Below are 16,026 nucleotides of genomic sequence, written 5' to 3' on the forward strand. Positions count from 1 at the left end.
TGAGGATCCCGGTGCCACCACCCCGCTGACCAGAAGCTCTCGGGGTGTGCGAGAACACGTGGGCGGACGAAGAGAGAGCAGTAGGAGTAGCAGTGTTATCTGTGGTGATCCATGTTTCCGTCAGTGCCAAGAAGTCGAGGGACTGGAGGGAGGCATAGGCTGAGATGAACTCTGCCTTGTTGGCCGCAGATCGGCAGTTCCAGAGGCTACCGGAGACCTGGAACACCACGTGGGTCGTGCGCGCTGGGACCACCAGATTAGGTGGCCGCGGCCACACAGTGTGGAGCGTTTGTATGGTCTGTGCAGAGAGGAGAGAACAGGGATAGACAGACACATAGTTGACAGGCTACAGAAGAGGCTACGCTAATGCAAGGAGATTGGAATGACAAGTGGACTAGACGTCTCGAATGTTCAGAAAGTTAAGCTTACGTAGCAAGAATCTTATTGACTAAAATGATTAAAATGATACAGACCTTAGTGAAGCCCCAAAATATACAGGACTAGGAACCCTGATGGGTATACTACGAAGCAGACTCAAGGAGCTAGTTATATATTGTCATAAAAGTCAAATAAAAATGTTTGAAAGATCTTGGAATGGTCTACTCTAACTGATTCAATAATCAAAAATGCATATTTTAGTTGAGCGTTTTTAATGAAGCCAGCTTACTTTGTTCATCAAAGTCAGCTGGCTAACTCCTTGATCCAACTTCGTAGTATAACCCCTGTGTTCTTATCTGGGTCTGTCTTCAGTGTATTTAGTGTCTTCCCATGTTATTACGAGGGGAATAGACACCAAAACAAGCCTGCACTGATGTCTTCACTGATACGGTGTCTTACCAGTTCTCTGAATGGTCGTCTCTGGGTTAGAGGCTGATAAAGGACTCATCATCATCAACCGCTGGCTTAAGGATGCTAGCTGGTTGTCGTGGAGTTGTGCTGGAATGTTTCTGTAATGTCTCTACATGTGAGTGTAGAGTTTGAGGAAATCAGGTACATGAGTGGTCATGCTGGTGTAGTTAAAGGGAAAACAAAAAACACGCACGCGCACACACACACACACACACACACACACACACACACACACACACACACACACACACACACACACACACACACACACACACACACACACACACACACACACACACACACACACACTGTTAGGTCTTCAGCAGAGCAGAAGGAATAAGTACTCCTTCACTAATTGTCTAGTTCGAGAATTTACATCTCCTTAGATGAGGGCATAGCTGGTACTGTATAGTCTTGTTGAGGGTTGGGTCATGGCTGATCTCTCTGTGTGTGTGGGTGCCAAAGTAGCCCTTCCTTCAGCCTCCCCCTCTTCCTCATCACACTGAGTAACACCCACAGCTCTCTCAGGAATGCCATGAGTAGGCAATGATTCATATTGGTGTGTGTGTGTGTGTGTGTGTGTTAAAAAGTAATTAGACATCGACGGAGACATTGAACAGGGTTCTAAAATAATATATCAAACCGTAAAACAATGTTGCGTTATTTATTCCGGTGCCATTCTTCGTTATTGCTTATACAGCCATCGCAACGAAGTGGAATGATTCAGGCTGTGTACTGTGCACTCTTGTGTAAACCAAGGTCTGATGACGAGTAAAAGTGTATGCAGGTGGTGTGTTTTATGGCACAACGGGCCTGCTGGCCACCACACCTCGTCCGATCACTCACTCTGTCCCTGCCCACCCTTCCCGCTCACACCAGCCCACACCAATATGACGGGGCAGAGGAAGAGGTGTGGCCGAGCCTTACCCACCACAATGTCCTCCAAACACACAGGCAGGTATCATAGTGTGCAGATCAGCACAAGGACAGGCCCAGACACCGTACCCCAAAGGCACAACTTATTGCGAAAGGAGGAGAGGAAGAAAAAAACACAACGGGAAGGAAAGGAAATAAGAGCTCATACGGTGATAGAGCGAGAGGAACACATCGTAGGACTGGATCTTAGCCACCCGACTGCACGAGTGAAAGGAGCACTGAGGAATTTTTAAGAGGAACAAGAGCAGGAGAGAGACACGTTATAAGCTACCGACGGAAACCGCGTGACGACAAAAAGCGGCCACAGAGCGCGTTAGAGGGCACGTTTGATTCATTCATTCGGAGTTGAGTGGCATCATGAGCGGTCAGCAACAGAGATACAGGAACTTCTCGACAGATAACAGTGGTGGAAGGGACAGGGTGCCCTCAGACGAAAGCTACTACCAGGGGATGCTGAAGTCTACGGACGACAGGAAAGGTACCAGTACGACAGCGTTCACATAGGAAGCTGTGTGTCATAGACGTTAACAGTACATGAAACGTTTGGTTCTATATGTACGAGGATGACAGTGGTCACTTAGACAGCGTGTCATAGACACCTAGACTTTCTGTGTCAAATAGGTTCATATGAACAGTTTGCCTGTGATACTGTGGTTCATGTTTGCATAAGGGGAAGAGTTAAAATCCTGGGTGTTTTTTTTCCCTCTGAAAGGAAAAGTTTCACTGCTGTAGTTACAGGTTTGGACCATTTTCATATCCCTGCACAGACAAGTCTATTTAGAGGTTCAAGTCGGTGCCTGATTGGCTAGTCTGTGAAATAATGAGCCCCTTCATGATGCTAAGATGCATACCAACTGTCAGTGTCAACTTAAATTGAAAGATGACTCTTCCTGGGGTCCAGCAAAATTAAGGCAGTTCATACAATGTTTTATAAACATTACAATACATTCACAGATTTCACAACACACCGTGCGCCCTCAGGCCCCTTTAGTGCACTCTCAATTACAGTTTGAGCTTTCTCTAATCATCGTCTATGGGGATTCCCCTTCTCTTAAGAGTCAGGATACATTTAGATTTAAAAGGAAGTTGTTGTTGCTGTAATGTTTTCTGTTTCTCCAGTGGTCCACATTGTGACCAGGAGTGGACACTCCCACTAATCTCACGCATCAGCCGCTCCCTCCCACCCTATTGGTCAGCGAACCCCATTCACAAAATGTGGGGGAGAAATGGAGGGGATGACCTCTCGGCATGTCTATACATTGTTGATACAAGTCCTATAGAATGGACCAAAAAACATTCCTTAACCCAGGAGACTTCAACGGTTGAACAAAGAAAAAGGAGCACTCTGTTTCTGCATAGATCTGAAACATTTATTTACGGGACACCGCTTCCGTTTCGGCGTAAACTGCCTTCATGACTCGAGTGGAGGTGTTTTACGCCGAAACGGGAGCTTGTTTGTGTCCCGTAAATGTATATATTTTTTTGTTTTCTTTATTGTCCTGGATAGTCACCCATTGAAATGTCCTGGAGTAAAGATAGTTTTTTGGGGGGAATTTCAAGCCCCTCAGTCGAGCACCTGACTCCCTTTTTTAGCTTAAGCTGGGCTGAAGCACGGATGGGTATATACCTTTGTTCTTATTGAATGGCATTTTCTTACTTGCTCATTCACTTCTGGTTATGTTATAGAACAGGAGAGTAATAGTCATATGCAAATTGGTTAATGGTCACTTATATATCAAGTGCTGAGAGTAACTCACTCGGGAGGACCTATTAGTTTAACACTTTTTACGATGGGTTGAAACACTCCCTTGTCCTGCGGTGAATCAAGGAGATGGCTCAGGGTAAAGGAGGTAGGACCTTCGCCCCTTTTACATTTGTGATCACTGTGTTTATCTTTGGCATTGTACAATGGAGTTTAAATAGTTTGTTTTAGCCTGAGTCATGACTGCGGCAGTGTGTATGCTGATTGCAAGCTGGACACTACTGCTGCGCTAACACAAGTATTTGGAATTTACATTTGTTGAATGGCCATAGGTCAAGGTGCGGGGTTTGTCCAGGATTATGGGGCCTTTGGAAAACGTCCTAAATTTGATTAGTATTTATGCCAGCAATCGACCAATCAGGATTGCCCTTGTATTGTCGCTTTATCGATGAACGAGAGAGAATGACTGGCTTCCAGTTGAAGCTCGCATCCGCTACAAGACCATGGTGCTTGCCTACGGAGCTGTGAGGGGAACTGCACCTCAGTACCTCCAGGCTCTGATCAGGCCCTACACCCAAACAAGGGCACTGCGTTCATCCACCTCTGGCCTGCTCGCCTCCCTACCACTGAGGAAGTACAGTTCCCGCTCAGCCCAGTCAAAACTGTTCGCTGCTCTGGCCCCCAATGGTGGAACAAACTCCCCACGACGCCAGGACAGCGGAGTCAATCACCACCTTCCGGAGACACCTGAAACCCCACCTCTTTAAGGAATACCTAGGATAGGATAAAGTAATCCTTCTCACCCCCCTTAAAAGATTTAGATGCACTATTGTAAAGTGGCTGTTCCACTGGATGTCATAAGGTGAATGCACCAATTTGTAAGTCGTCTGCTAAATGACTTAAATGTAAATGTAAATGACAGAGGTCAAAGTTGCGTCAGTCTCCAGGCACACAGAAACACCCGGTGGTTGCCACGGCAACGTGTTTTCATAACACAATAGCAACATGGCACACCTTAAAATACTAAAACGTAGCCTGCGGGTCCAGTTTGCGGTCGCAGTGAATCAGCACTGCCTTCAACGTTGTACTTTGGTTCAGCAGGGCGTTGCACTATGCAGTACACACTCTGCCATTTCCTGGTTGCTAAAACTCTAATAGTTCACCTAATTTCACTTGATGTGACAAAATAAGCTAGTTTTTAGTGTAGAGAATCATTGTACCATCTAAACTTTCTGTGAAATATATTTTCCATAACCATGAATATTGTTGTTTCAGCTGTTTGAAGCTGGTGTACGAAACCAAAAATAAAAGACTCAAAAGCAAAAGTTAAGAATGGGAAGCATAGAAATACAGTTTCTTAGACTTGCTCTCAAGTAGAATGATAGATCTATAACTCACAATTCTATGTGACTTGGTCAGGTCGGCCACTTTAAGGGAAAATTCCCCCCAAAATGCAACTTCAAATTAATAATCTCCAGCACCAACCCAACATCAACATATGTGAAAATGGCCAATTCAAAAAAAATTGTGACGGAAGATAAGTGTTTCCAATGACATCATTGAGCCCAAATACTATATCTCAATGGGACTTCTTTGTTTATTTTTTTTTGTATCCGTTATTTAACCAATCTTTCAGTGAAGTGGTCTGGCATGATGAATAACCGTTTGCGATATGCCTCTTGGTCGGGGAGGGTCAGTGTCTACAGTTGGTACGTCTGTGTCTGTGCTCTGCAGTATATTTTCCAGCACCCCAGGGTAGTGGGGTGTGTCCAGGTATTTGACTGAGGGTGTGTCCATTCCACTCAGTATGGTGAGGCTGAAACCGTATCTACCTGCTAGATGTGGTTGTCTGCCCGTTAAGGCACCGTTGTCTCTACTCTCTGAGAGCTACCGTATCTTGGCAGGTTCAACATGCGCGACCGGGCCCGTTACAGTATGTAGCCTATCGAGACACTGAACACCTGTACACAGTGTAATCCTTCCACTAAGCCTCAGGCCCTGCCTGTAGTCATACCATAGTGAAAAGCATTCGCAGACACAACTAGACGATGACGGTGTATATCTATCTAGGCACCGACTGCTTTGATGATTTCTCGTAAGTCAGACATGTTTAGTCCAGACGCTCTGGTATCATGTCTCACTAGGCAAGACTAACCCCATCCAATGACTTCTCTTTGTCTCGGGGATGTTCAAAACGATGGCGGCATCTGGGATATTTGTACATTTTTTTCAGCTCTTGTTGTTCATGTTAAATGTATTTTAAATCCTTTGATCTTCTCCGTATCCCGAATAGCCTGCGACATGTTTTACATTTTGACCGAGTCTTCTCAACCCCCGTTAGAATACCTGAGCACCTCAATATGACTGTATGTACTCAGAGGGTGTATCAAATCTTTATTTTCATTTCTTTTTAAACATGTCTGACGTTTGCTCTTTTGTTGTGTCTTGCAGATGAACGGGATCGGGTACAGAAAAAGACCTTCACAAAATGGGTGAACAAACACTTGATAAAGGTATGGTAACACACTGCCAGAGTGTTTTTTTTTATGTGCTCAATAACTCAATACCTAACTCACTCTCCCTGTCTTACTTACGTTAATACACTCATCACTGGTATCAATAGTTTATACACAAAGACAATCACATGCACACACATCGACTTATTGTTAACCAACATCAGTTTTATTTCAATAGATTTGTTTCAATTTTGTTTCTGAGCTTTATTTGAGTTCTCACAATGACTCGTACACCATTTTCAAAATCAATATTCTTGTGTTATTACCCATTTAAAAAAAAAATGTATTTCTTAACTAGGCAAGTCAGTTAAGATCAAATTCTTATTTACAATGATGGAACAGTTGGTTAACTGCCTTGTTCTGGGGCAGAACAACAGATTTTTACCTTGTCATCTCGGGGATTCGATCTAGCAACCTTTCGGTTACTGGCCCAACGCTCTAACCACTAGGCTACCTGCCGCCCCTTCATCAAATATGAATAGCATTCATAAAGCTTCTCAGAGTAGGAGTGCTGGTCTAGGATCAGTTTGAACATTTACATTGTAATGATTGGCCATGGGGTGACCTGATCCCAGAACAGCACTTCTACTCTGGGACACTTTATGAACACAGGCCCAGATAGTCTTCCTCTAATACAGAAACTATGTTCTCACCTTTTATGTTTACAATAATTATTTTGGTGTAGGGGATATCTGTGTTGGTATGTTAGTAGATGAGATGTGAACGTCTGATTTAACCGTTACTGCATCACTATGAGTGGAGCTGGGGTCCATTCTGATCCAGCCATGCTGAACATGCAGGTGCTATTGAAGTCATGATCCCATGCTGGGTAGTATCCATGACAACACAATATTATGACAATGAGTTTTGATTCCCCCACCAGACAGATATCCACAGATATCAAACCATCAAGTGGTTGTTTTGTTTAGCACCATCTCAACCTACTACATCAATACAGTCAGACAGACCAACCCCTTTGGAAGGGCTTCATTGACAGTGACATGCATTGGTCATACACACACACACACACACACACACACACACACACACACACACACACACACACACACACACACACACACACACACACACACACACACACACACACACACACACACACACACACACACACACACACACACACACACACACACACACACACACACACACACACACACACACACACACACACACACAGAGAGAGAGAAAGGTTACTGGAAATCATGAGTGTATGGTTTCTAGCCTGGTGTTTTGAGGGAAGGTTCACCCGAAGACCAGTCACTCTTCAACTGAGTGAGTTTGTAAATTGTGCTGTTGTCACCCTTCTCGTTTCACCTACCTCACCACTGCCCCTTTCCTTAGGGCTGAAAACCATGCGGTGCAAACATACTCTGTTCCTGATATAACACACAAGCGAGCAGTCTTTTTCGTTAAGTGTTTTATGTGAGTCCCAGACATCTGGATACGTTTTGCTCTTTGCCTCTGAAGCACCGCATTCTGTTCTGGGCCCAAGGCCTGGTGGCTGCTAGCTGGGCCAACAGTAGCACATGTGCTACACAGACTGACTGCTGGTCCTGGGTGGCTGACTGCCCACCCTTAGCTCTTTGCTAGGCAAGGTCCTTAAGTGCTCCTTACAGGTACTATCAGAGGAATCAATCTGTGTCCCTTGACGTCCCACTGCCATTATGACAAATTGGTATGACAAGATTTGCACCTCGTTTAATGTTCGACGGACTGGGATGACTGTACATTTTTTCCTTTAAAAAAAAAAAGTTTAAAGGAAGTAGGCTATATATTGACACGAAGTAGACAAATGTTTAATTAAGCGCTTTCTTAGAGAGAACTGTCTTCTTAGAAACCGTTTCATACCATGCACAGTATGTGCTATGCAATGCATTGTCACAGAACCAGCCCGAGTCATTCAAATGAAATAGCAACCCGAGCCAGGCTTGAAAAACATAATGAGAAACATCATGCAGGAGATTTTTAAAATATAGCATTTTGCGGTAGAACGAAAGTGTTAGTCCGCCCGTGCGATGGCAAGCCGACGTTGAACTAAATGTTTTTAATGCGTTTCCAATGGGCACGTCCCGGGGTGGGCCACGAGGGCTTGTAAAAAGGGATAAGGAATAACTTCCACTCGAGCATAAATCTTGTTGTGTGTCGGAAGACCGAATGGAGGGTTTCTCAACCATTATTCTGCGGTGTTATGTAAAAGGAGAATCCACTGTAAGCTGACATCGTTCTGTCGATGTAATGCCCCAGTCACTTTTAATGAAGTGTACAGACCAGACACTGTCACTATTTGCTTATTCAATGACGTGTGGTTTTTATAGGCGTTCAAACATTTTATAATAACACACGTGACCCTGAGTTAACTGAAGGACACATCACCTAAAGGGTGTTTTTTAATGGGAAAGTGACGTGGCGGATGAGGTGTTGTCAGGTTCTGTGTTGACTGGCCTAAATGGTTTTAACCTTGATGTCCTCACAATCTGCAGTGCACAATTTGTACCATGACACCAGCTGATCGCGTTGACTCAATCTGAGCTTCTTCAACATGGGCTATTGTGTTTTGGTGACAGACAGGGTTTAAACATATGCTGCAGGATTGCAGAGAGAGACTGTTGCAGCTACCATAGAGGAACCAATGAGAGTGAAGCATTTCACACCAACTGCAATTATACTGTATTTATTATGGACTCTTCCTGGGGTCCTGCAAAATTAAGGCAGTTATACAATTTAAAAAACATTACAGTATAATAATTACAGAATTCACAACACTCTGTGTGCCCTCAGGCCCATACTCCCCTGCCATACATCTACAACGCAAAATCCATGTGTACGTGTGTGTATAGTGCGTATGTTCTCATGTGTGTGTGTGCATGTGTCTGCGCCTATGTTTGTGTTGCTTCACAGTCCCCGCTGTTCCTTATGGTGTATTTTTACCTGATCTTTAAATCCTATTCTACTGCTTGCATCAGTTACCTGATGTGGAATAGAGTTCCATGTAGTCTTGACTCTATGTAGTACTGTCCGCCTCCCATAGTATGTTCTGGACTTGGGGACTGTGAAGAGACCTCTGGTGGCATGTCTTGTGGGGTATGCATGGGTGTCTGAGCTGTGTGCTAGTATTTTAAACAGACAGCTCGGTACCTTCAGCTTATCAACACCTCTTACAAAAACAAGTAATGAGGAAGTCAATCTCTCCTCTACTTTGAGCCGTGAGAGATTGACATGCATGTCATTAATGTTAGCTTTCTGTGTACTTTTAAGGGCCAGCCGTGCTGCCCTGTTCGGAGCCAACCACAATTTTCCCAAGTCCCTCTTTGTGGCACCTGACCACACGAATGAACAGTAGTCCAGGTGCAACAAAACCAGGGCCTGTAGGACCTGCCTTGTTGATAGTGATGTTAAGAAGGCAGAGCATCACTTTATTATGTACAGACTTTTCCCCATCTTAGCTGCTGTTGTATCAATATGTTTTGACCATGACAGTTTATATTCCAGGGTTACTCCAAGCAGTTTCGTTTCTTCAACTTGCTCAATTTCCACATTGTTCATTACAAGATGTTGTTGAGGTTTAGGTTTTAGTGAATGACTTGTCCCAAATACAATGCTTTTAGTTTTGGAAACATTTAGTACCAACGTATTCATTGCTACCCATTCCGAAACTAACCTCAGCTCTTTGTTAAGAGTTTCAGTCATTTCAGTCGCTGTAGTAGCTATCATGTATAGTGTTGAGTCATCCGCATACAGAGACACACTGGCCATACTCAATGCCAGTGGCATGTCGTTAGTAAATATTGAAAAAAGTAAGGGGCCTAAACAGCTACCCTGGGGAATTCCTGCTTCTACCAGGATTATGTTTGAGAGGCTTCCATTAAAGAACACCCTGTGTGTTCTGTTAGACAAGTAACGATTTATCCACATTATAGCAGGGGGTGTAAAGCCATAACGCACAAGTTTTTCCAGCAGCAGACTATGCTCGATAATGTCGAAAGCTGCACTGAAGTCTAACAAGACTGCCCATACAATCGTTTTATCATCCATTTCTTTCAGCCACTCATCAGTTGTTTGTGTAAGTGCCGTGCTTATTGAGTGTCCTTCCCTACATGCGTGCTGAAAGTCTGTTGTCAATTTGTTTACTGTCAAATAGCATTGTATCTGGTCAAACACACATTTTTTTCTAGAAGTTTACTACGGGTTGGTAACAGACTGATTTGTCGACTATTTGAGCCAGTAAAGGGAGCTTTACTATTCTTTGGTAGCGGAATGACTTTAGCTTCCCTCCAGGCCATGAGTGCACACACTTTCTAGTAGGCTTAAATTGAAGATGTGGCAATATCGTCCCCTATTATCCTCAGTCATTTTCCATCCAGATTGTCAGACCCTGGTGGCGTGTCAATGTTGATAGGCAACAATAATTTTTCCAACAATAATTCTGGGTCTGTAGAATGCCTTAGAATTTAAGTTGGATATTGACTGATTTTGAGGTAATTTGGCCTATAGTCACAAACTGTCATATTGTAGCCCCAAGCAGTTGAACTGAATAGAAACACTTGAATGTTATGCGATCGTGTCCCATCAGTTCCAGACATATACAATATAATACAGTACAGTATAATACATACATAATGTTGTTGAAGTTGGAGACTCTTCGTTGAAGTTGGACAATCTTACGTGATTAATGTGTTAACAGTGGTCCCTAGTGGCCATCAACCCTCACTGCATTTCAAACCTCCATGGATGGAGTGTGTACGCCACAGGTGGGCAGGAGTGAGTTACTGTGTTCACACACAGGGTTATATAACTACTTATAACACACAGTATTACATAAGTACTCACCATTTACCAGATGCCAGTAATAAATCAAGGGAGTGAGTGTTACAACTTGCAGGGACGAGACTTGCATACATACCTGTGCGAGGCCAGTACATGTTTTTCACAAGATCAAACGCACTGACACAGTAGAACAGCATTACATGCAATCTCCCAATATTAACCATGTGTTTAAGCACTGATAATAGGAACTATTTTGACCACACTCTTTTATTCTATTCATCTAACTTCTTTCATTTTCTTTCATCCTTTTTAATCATTTTCTTTTATTTGATTGATTCAACCTTTATTTAACTAGGCAAGTCAGTTAAGAACAAATTCTTGTTTACAATGACGGCCTACCAAAAGGCAAAAGGACTCCTGCGAGGACGGGGGCCTGGGATTAAAGATTTCATAAACATTTTATAAAAATATAGGACAAAACACACATCACGGCAAGAAAGACTACACAACACTACATAGAGACCTAAGATGACGACATAGCATGGTAGCAACACAACATGGTAGCAGCACAAAGGAGGGTACAAACATTATTGGGCACCGACAACAGCACAAAGGGCAAGAAGGTAGAGACAACAAAACATCACGCAAAGCAGCCACAACTGCCAGTAAGAGTGTCCATGATTGAGTCTTTGAATGAAGAGATTGAGAGAAAACTGTCCAGTTTCAGGGGTTTGTTGCCCCTCGTTTGTCGCCAGCTGCAGCGAACTGGAAAGACGAGCGACCCGGGGATGTGTGTGCTTTGGGGACCTTTAACGGAACGTGACTCATGATAATATTCTCTTCATCTTTCTGTCATTCTCCCTCTCTATTTCCTTGTTCTCTCCATCTCATCCCTCGTCCGCGCTTCCTCCTCCGTCCAGCATGGGGCAGCAGAGGTAGGTGCCGGCAAGCCCCAGCAGGAGGGCACTGTATGTGGGACACATTCTGATGAGCATGTAGCGCACCTGAACACTATCCCCTCCCCACACCTTTGCCATCACTGAAAGTATGAGGAATTACGCTGACGCTGTCACACAGAAATAGGCCTATGCCTTGTGGACCGTGGGCCAAATCCTAACTTGAGATATGTGCGAGTAACTAGGGCTTGGTCACGTAAATCACACGCTTATGCCAATGGGAGGTTTGTCCAGGTTATGTGCACAGACCTCAAGTGTTAGGACTATGTGTTGCACAATGAAGTACATACTTTTGAGGCATGCAGTCCCTTCGCATTTTGGATGAAAGCTACTTTTAAATCCTTCAGTTTCAGTCGTTTCCTATGCTCCGCTCCGTCAGCTTTCACCCTCTTCTGCTCACAATGACCGTGTATCTTTCTTACTGGAATTGATTATAGCATGCGCCCAGTCCCAAGACTCACTGGACTATCTGTTTTCATTTGCACGTATCCGTTTGCCTACGTTCGCACTGTTTACTTAGTTGTTTTTGACTGTCATTTTATTTTATTTTATGAAGACCCCCTGACTTCCATCCATCATCTCTCAGTAGATCTGGCAGCTGCCACAGGTGTCTTGGGTGTCCAACGCAGGCCGATTGGTTGCCTGCAGCCGTGCATTCCTGTCCCTTGTACAGATGTACTGGCGGAGAGCGAGAGCTGCAGGCTCCTAGCCTGAGCTGTGTAGACTGATTGAGAGGAGCTTGAACATTTTGTATAATTTTATACAGGAAAGATTAGTTATTCCTTCCAAGGTTTACTGTAAGAGGATGATCCCCCATGTCTAGGTGCCCTGTCAACAGACTCATAACCAGATCCGGAATATTAAAATGTTATTACACAAATACAATGCATAGTTTGTAGGTATTTTGTCTTAGGTGTTGCACAAAGTAAATACATTGTGATGACAACCTTCTCTTTGTGTTCCACAGTCACAGAGTCAGGTGACTGATCTGTATGAAGACCTGAGAGATGGACACAACCTGATCTCCCTCCTGGAGGTCCTCTCTGGGGAGACACTGGTGAGTACTGCTGACTTCTGATTGGAGAATGGACTGGCCTGTACCTCTGATCCTGACTTCTGATTGGCAAATGGACTGACCTCTGCATCTGTAACGGACCTCGATCCAAACCCCCCACGCTGAACCAAGGCCCGACCCTAAGTAACAAAAGTCTAGCCCTTATTTATACCTCCCTCTCATTCCAGTCGCTGGAAATATGAACTATTTGTAGTTGTTTAGATTTTTTAAAACAAGTTAGTAAGTCAACACTGGACGCTTGCACATTATGATGATGCGTTCTAGGTTACTGCAGATCTCTCGGGAAGCCTTGCACTCTGTCTCTGCTACAGTAGCTCATCGCTCTGCTGGTCTCTGCTCATCTACCAGACGCCTCCATGGTCCTAACACAATAACCCCACTTTGGCTTCTCTTTTTGTACTGTGTGCTCCTGTCTGACCTTTCTCTGGTTCTCATTTTCTCTCCCCCACCCCCCGCCCCCCTCCTCATGTCCCCCTCTTTACCCCCCCTACACTTTCCCCCCTTTCCTGTATGCTGACCTTTGGCCGATGCCTCCTCTCTTTGCACGGCTCTTTGCTGGAGCTAGGCAAGGGAGAGAGACGTGGTCAGGAACTTGCGGTTGGTGAGTGGGGTTTTCTATAACTCGGCCGCCATTTTCTTCTTCTACTTCATGTGGCTTGAGTCATCCGTTACCCAGTGGCTCAGCTGTGCATGATGTCACTTCCTGTGCGTATGATTCCATTCATTATTTTTCCTTTGGCCGTCACTTATTTATCATTGACAATTTTCGAAAGGCCTGAGGTGCATTAACCATTTCGCTGCTGGCTATAAAAAAAAAAAAAACTTGAATATTGATAGGTGCCATGGCTGGATGAAGGAAGGACATGATTGTCTAACTACTTCATTGACTCTAGTCATTGACCCTATAACAATACTTAAGCATTGCAAATGATCCATTTGAAAATAGCTTTATTGTTTCTGTTTCTCTCAATTACTAATGCTTATTGCACAGCACAAATACAGTATTCTTTGGAAGTGGAAGTCTTTGATTCATTGTTCTCCCGTCAGAACACATGACCAAAGTGGTGACACAATTCAAAACCATCCAAAGATTCCTGTACCTAATAGCTAATCATGGTATTGGCTCAGCCTCTTTCACTCCAAATATATATCCTATTTACCTCTGTGTTTGTCTTTCGAAGGTGAAGAACAGGTAGGTACACTAATGAATGATGTCATTAATGTGGTTTTACAATGAGGGAAGTTGTACTTGGAGATCTGTGAGATGCATCAGTTATTCGTCGTATTCTTTGTCATTCATCTTTTTCCTTTGGAGGAAAACCATGTGCACTCTTGTCATTGAGTCTGCAATTTTAGTTCCCAATTTCCCTTTTCCCGTTTTGTTGGATATTGTCGTAGCTTGCATCACATTTTTCTCTTCCGACGTAGTCTCACTCGCATTTCTCGAAAGCCTCTTCGAAGGTAGCATTAACTCCTGTCCAGTCTGTTTCTAACCCCTCTCTTTCTCTCTCTCTCTCTGGCTCTCTCTCTCTCGCTCTCTCTCTCGCTCCTCTCTCTCTCTCTCCAGCCCAGAGAGAAAGGCCGCATGAGATTCCACAAGCTGCAGAATGTACAGATTGCACTGGACTTCCTCAAACACCGACAGGTAAGAGAAACAGTAATTGAAATGTAATAATGGAAATGATGTAACAAATGATTTACGATCTTGTACTGTATTAAGATAACTTACTGTAAGTGACATGACTGAGGACTATCTCAATGCATTGGAACAGGGTAATAATGTATCTACTATGATGTGAACTACTATAATTGTTAAGTCTCGCTCTTCTCTGTCGTCCAATCACAGGTCAAGCTGGTGAACATCAGAAACGATGACATCGCGGATGGCAACCCCAAGCTGACCCTTGGGCTGATATGGACCATCATCCTTCACTTCCAGGTGTCCTACTCTGTCAGTGTTGTGTTCCATTACCATATAGCTCCTCATCCTCCTACTTCCTTGGCTCTGATCCAAGCCAATCAGTAACAATCACAAATTGAACTCAATCCAATCACCTGTAATCCATTATCTCAATCATTCGAGATGTTACCACATCGCTTTCATAAAATCACATTACTATCAAATCTGTTATCAAATTATTCTCAAATATATTTCAATCGTAGTATTATTACAGTTGAATAATTATAATTATTAAAACAGATTAAACTCCAGCCTCTTCATAGTAGGCTAATGTACTATAGGCCACGCTAACCCTTCCTGATAATTAATGATCATGCTTTAATTGAGTTATTTTGAAACATGGAAAGAATAAGGAAGTGATCTTATGATGTAGCTTTCCCTGCCACTTAAATAGCCTTAACATACTGATGAAGTGTTGCAATACAATAGCATCAGTGTGTGTGTGTGTGTGTGTGTGTGTGTGTGTGTGTGTGTGTGTGTGTGTGTGTGTGTGTGTGTGTGTGTGTGTGTGTGTGTGTGTGTGTGTGTGTGTGTGTGTGTGTGAATCACTCTCCCCATGCTTCCCAAGGGAAAGGAGTGGCATAACTATGACCCACTGGACAAAAACTGGTTGAATCAACGTTTTTTTCCACATATTTTCAACCCCCAAAAAATCTGTTATGCCGTTGAATCAACGTGGAAAACTTAATTGGATTTGCAGAAAGTCATCAACGTAAGGGAATTTAGTCTTTTTTTCAGAGGTGGAAAAAGTACCCAATTGTCATACTTGAGTAAAAGTATAGATACCTTAATAGAAAGTTACTCAAGTAAAAGTGGAAGTCATCCGGTAAAATACAACTTTAGTAAAAGTCTAAAAGTATTTAGTTTTAAATATACTTAAGTATCAATAGTAAATGTAATTGCTAAAATATACTTAAGTATCAAAAGTAGAAGTCATATACAATTCCTTATATTAAGCAAAGCAGACGGCACCATTTTCTTGTTTTTAAAATGTGTGGACAGCCAGGGGCTCACTCCCACACTCAGACATTATTTACAAAAGATGCATTTGTGTTTAGTGAGTCTGCCAGATCAGAGGCAGAAGGGATGACCAGGTGTTCTCTTGATAAGTGCTTGAATTGGACCATTTTCCTGTCCTGCTAACTAAGCATTCATAATGTAACTAGTACTTTTTGTTGTCAGGGAAAATGTATAAAGTAAAAAGTACAATATTTTTTGATAGGAATGTAGTGAAGTAAAAGTTGTCA

General features: G+C 43.3%; 1 protein-coding gene across 18 annotated transcripts in view; it reads left to right on the top strand.

The window, feature by feature from the left end:
* Nucleotides 1–16,026, top strand: part of LOC127915142 (plectin-like) — a 177,321-nt gene that overhangs the window by 120,707 nt on the left and 40,588 nt on the right. For 15 of the 18 annotated variants that reach the window (XM_052494082.1, XM_052494083.1, XM_052494084.1 and 12 more), the window contains exons 2-5: nucleotides 5,939–6,000; nucleotides 12,712–12,801; nucleotides 14,387–14,464; nucleotides 14,666–14,758. In XM_052494082.1, coding sequence (XP_052350042.1) covers nucleotides 5,939–6,000; nucleotides 12,712–12,801; nucleotides 14,387–14,464; nucleotides 14,666–14,758 — 323 coding nt within the window. Of the gene's footprint in view, nucleotides 1–1,826; nucleotides 2,264–5,938; nucleotides 6,001–12,711; nucleotides 12,802–14,386; nucleotides 14,465–14,665; nucleotides 14,759–16,026 lie in introns of those variants that run through there. The other 3 variants (XM_052494085.1, XM_052494086.1, XM_052494089.1) reach the window with 1 other exon arrangement.

The sequence above is a fragment of the Oncorhynchus keta genome, chromosome 34 (assembly GCF_023373465.1).
Source record: "Oncorhynchus keta strain PuntledgeMale-10-30-2019 chromosome 34, Oket_V2, whole genome shotgun sequence".
Taxonomy (NCBI): domain Eukaryota; kingdom Metazoa; phylum Chordata; class Actinopteri; order Salmoniformes; family Salmonidae; genus Oncorhynchus; species Oncorhynchus keta.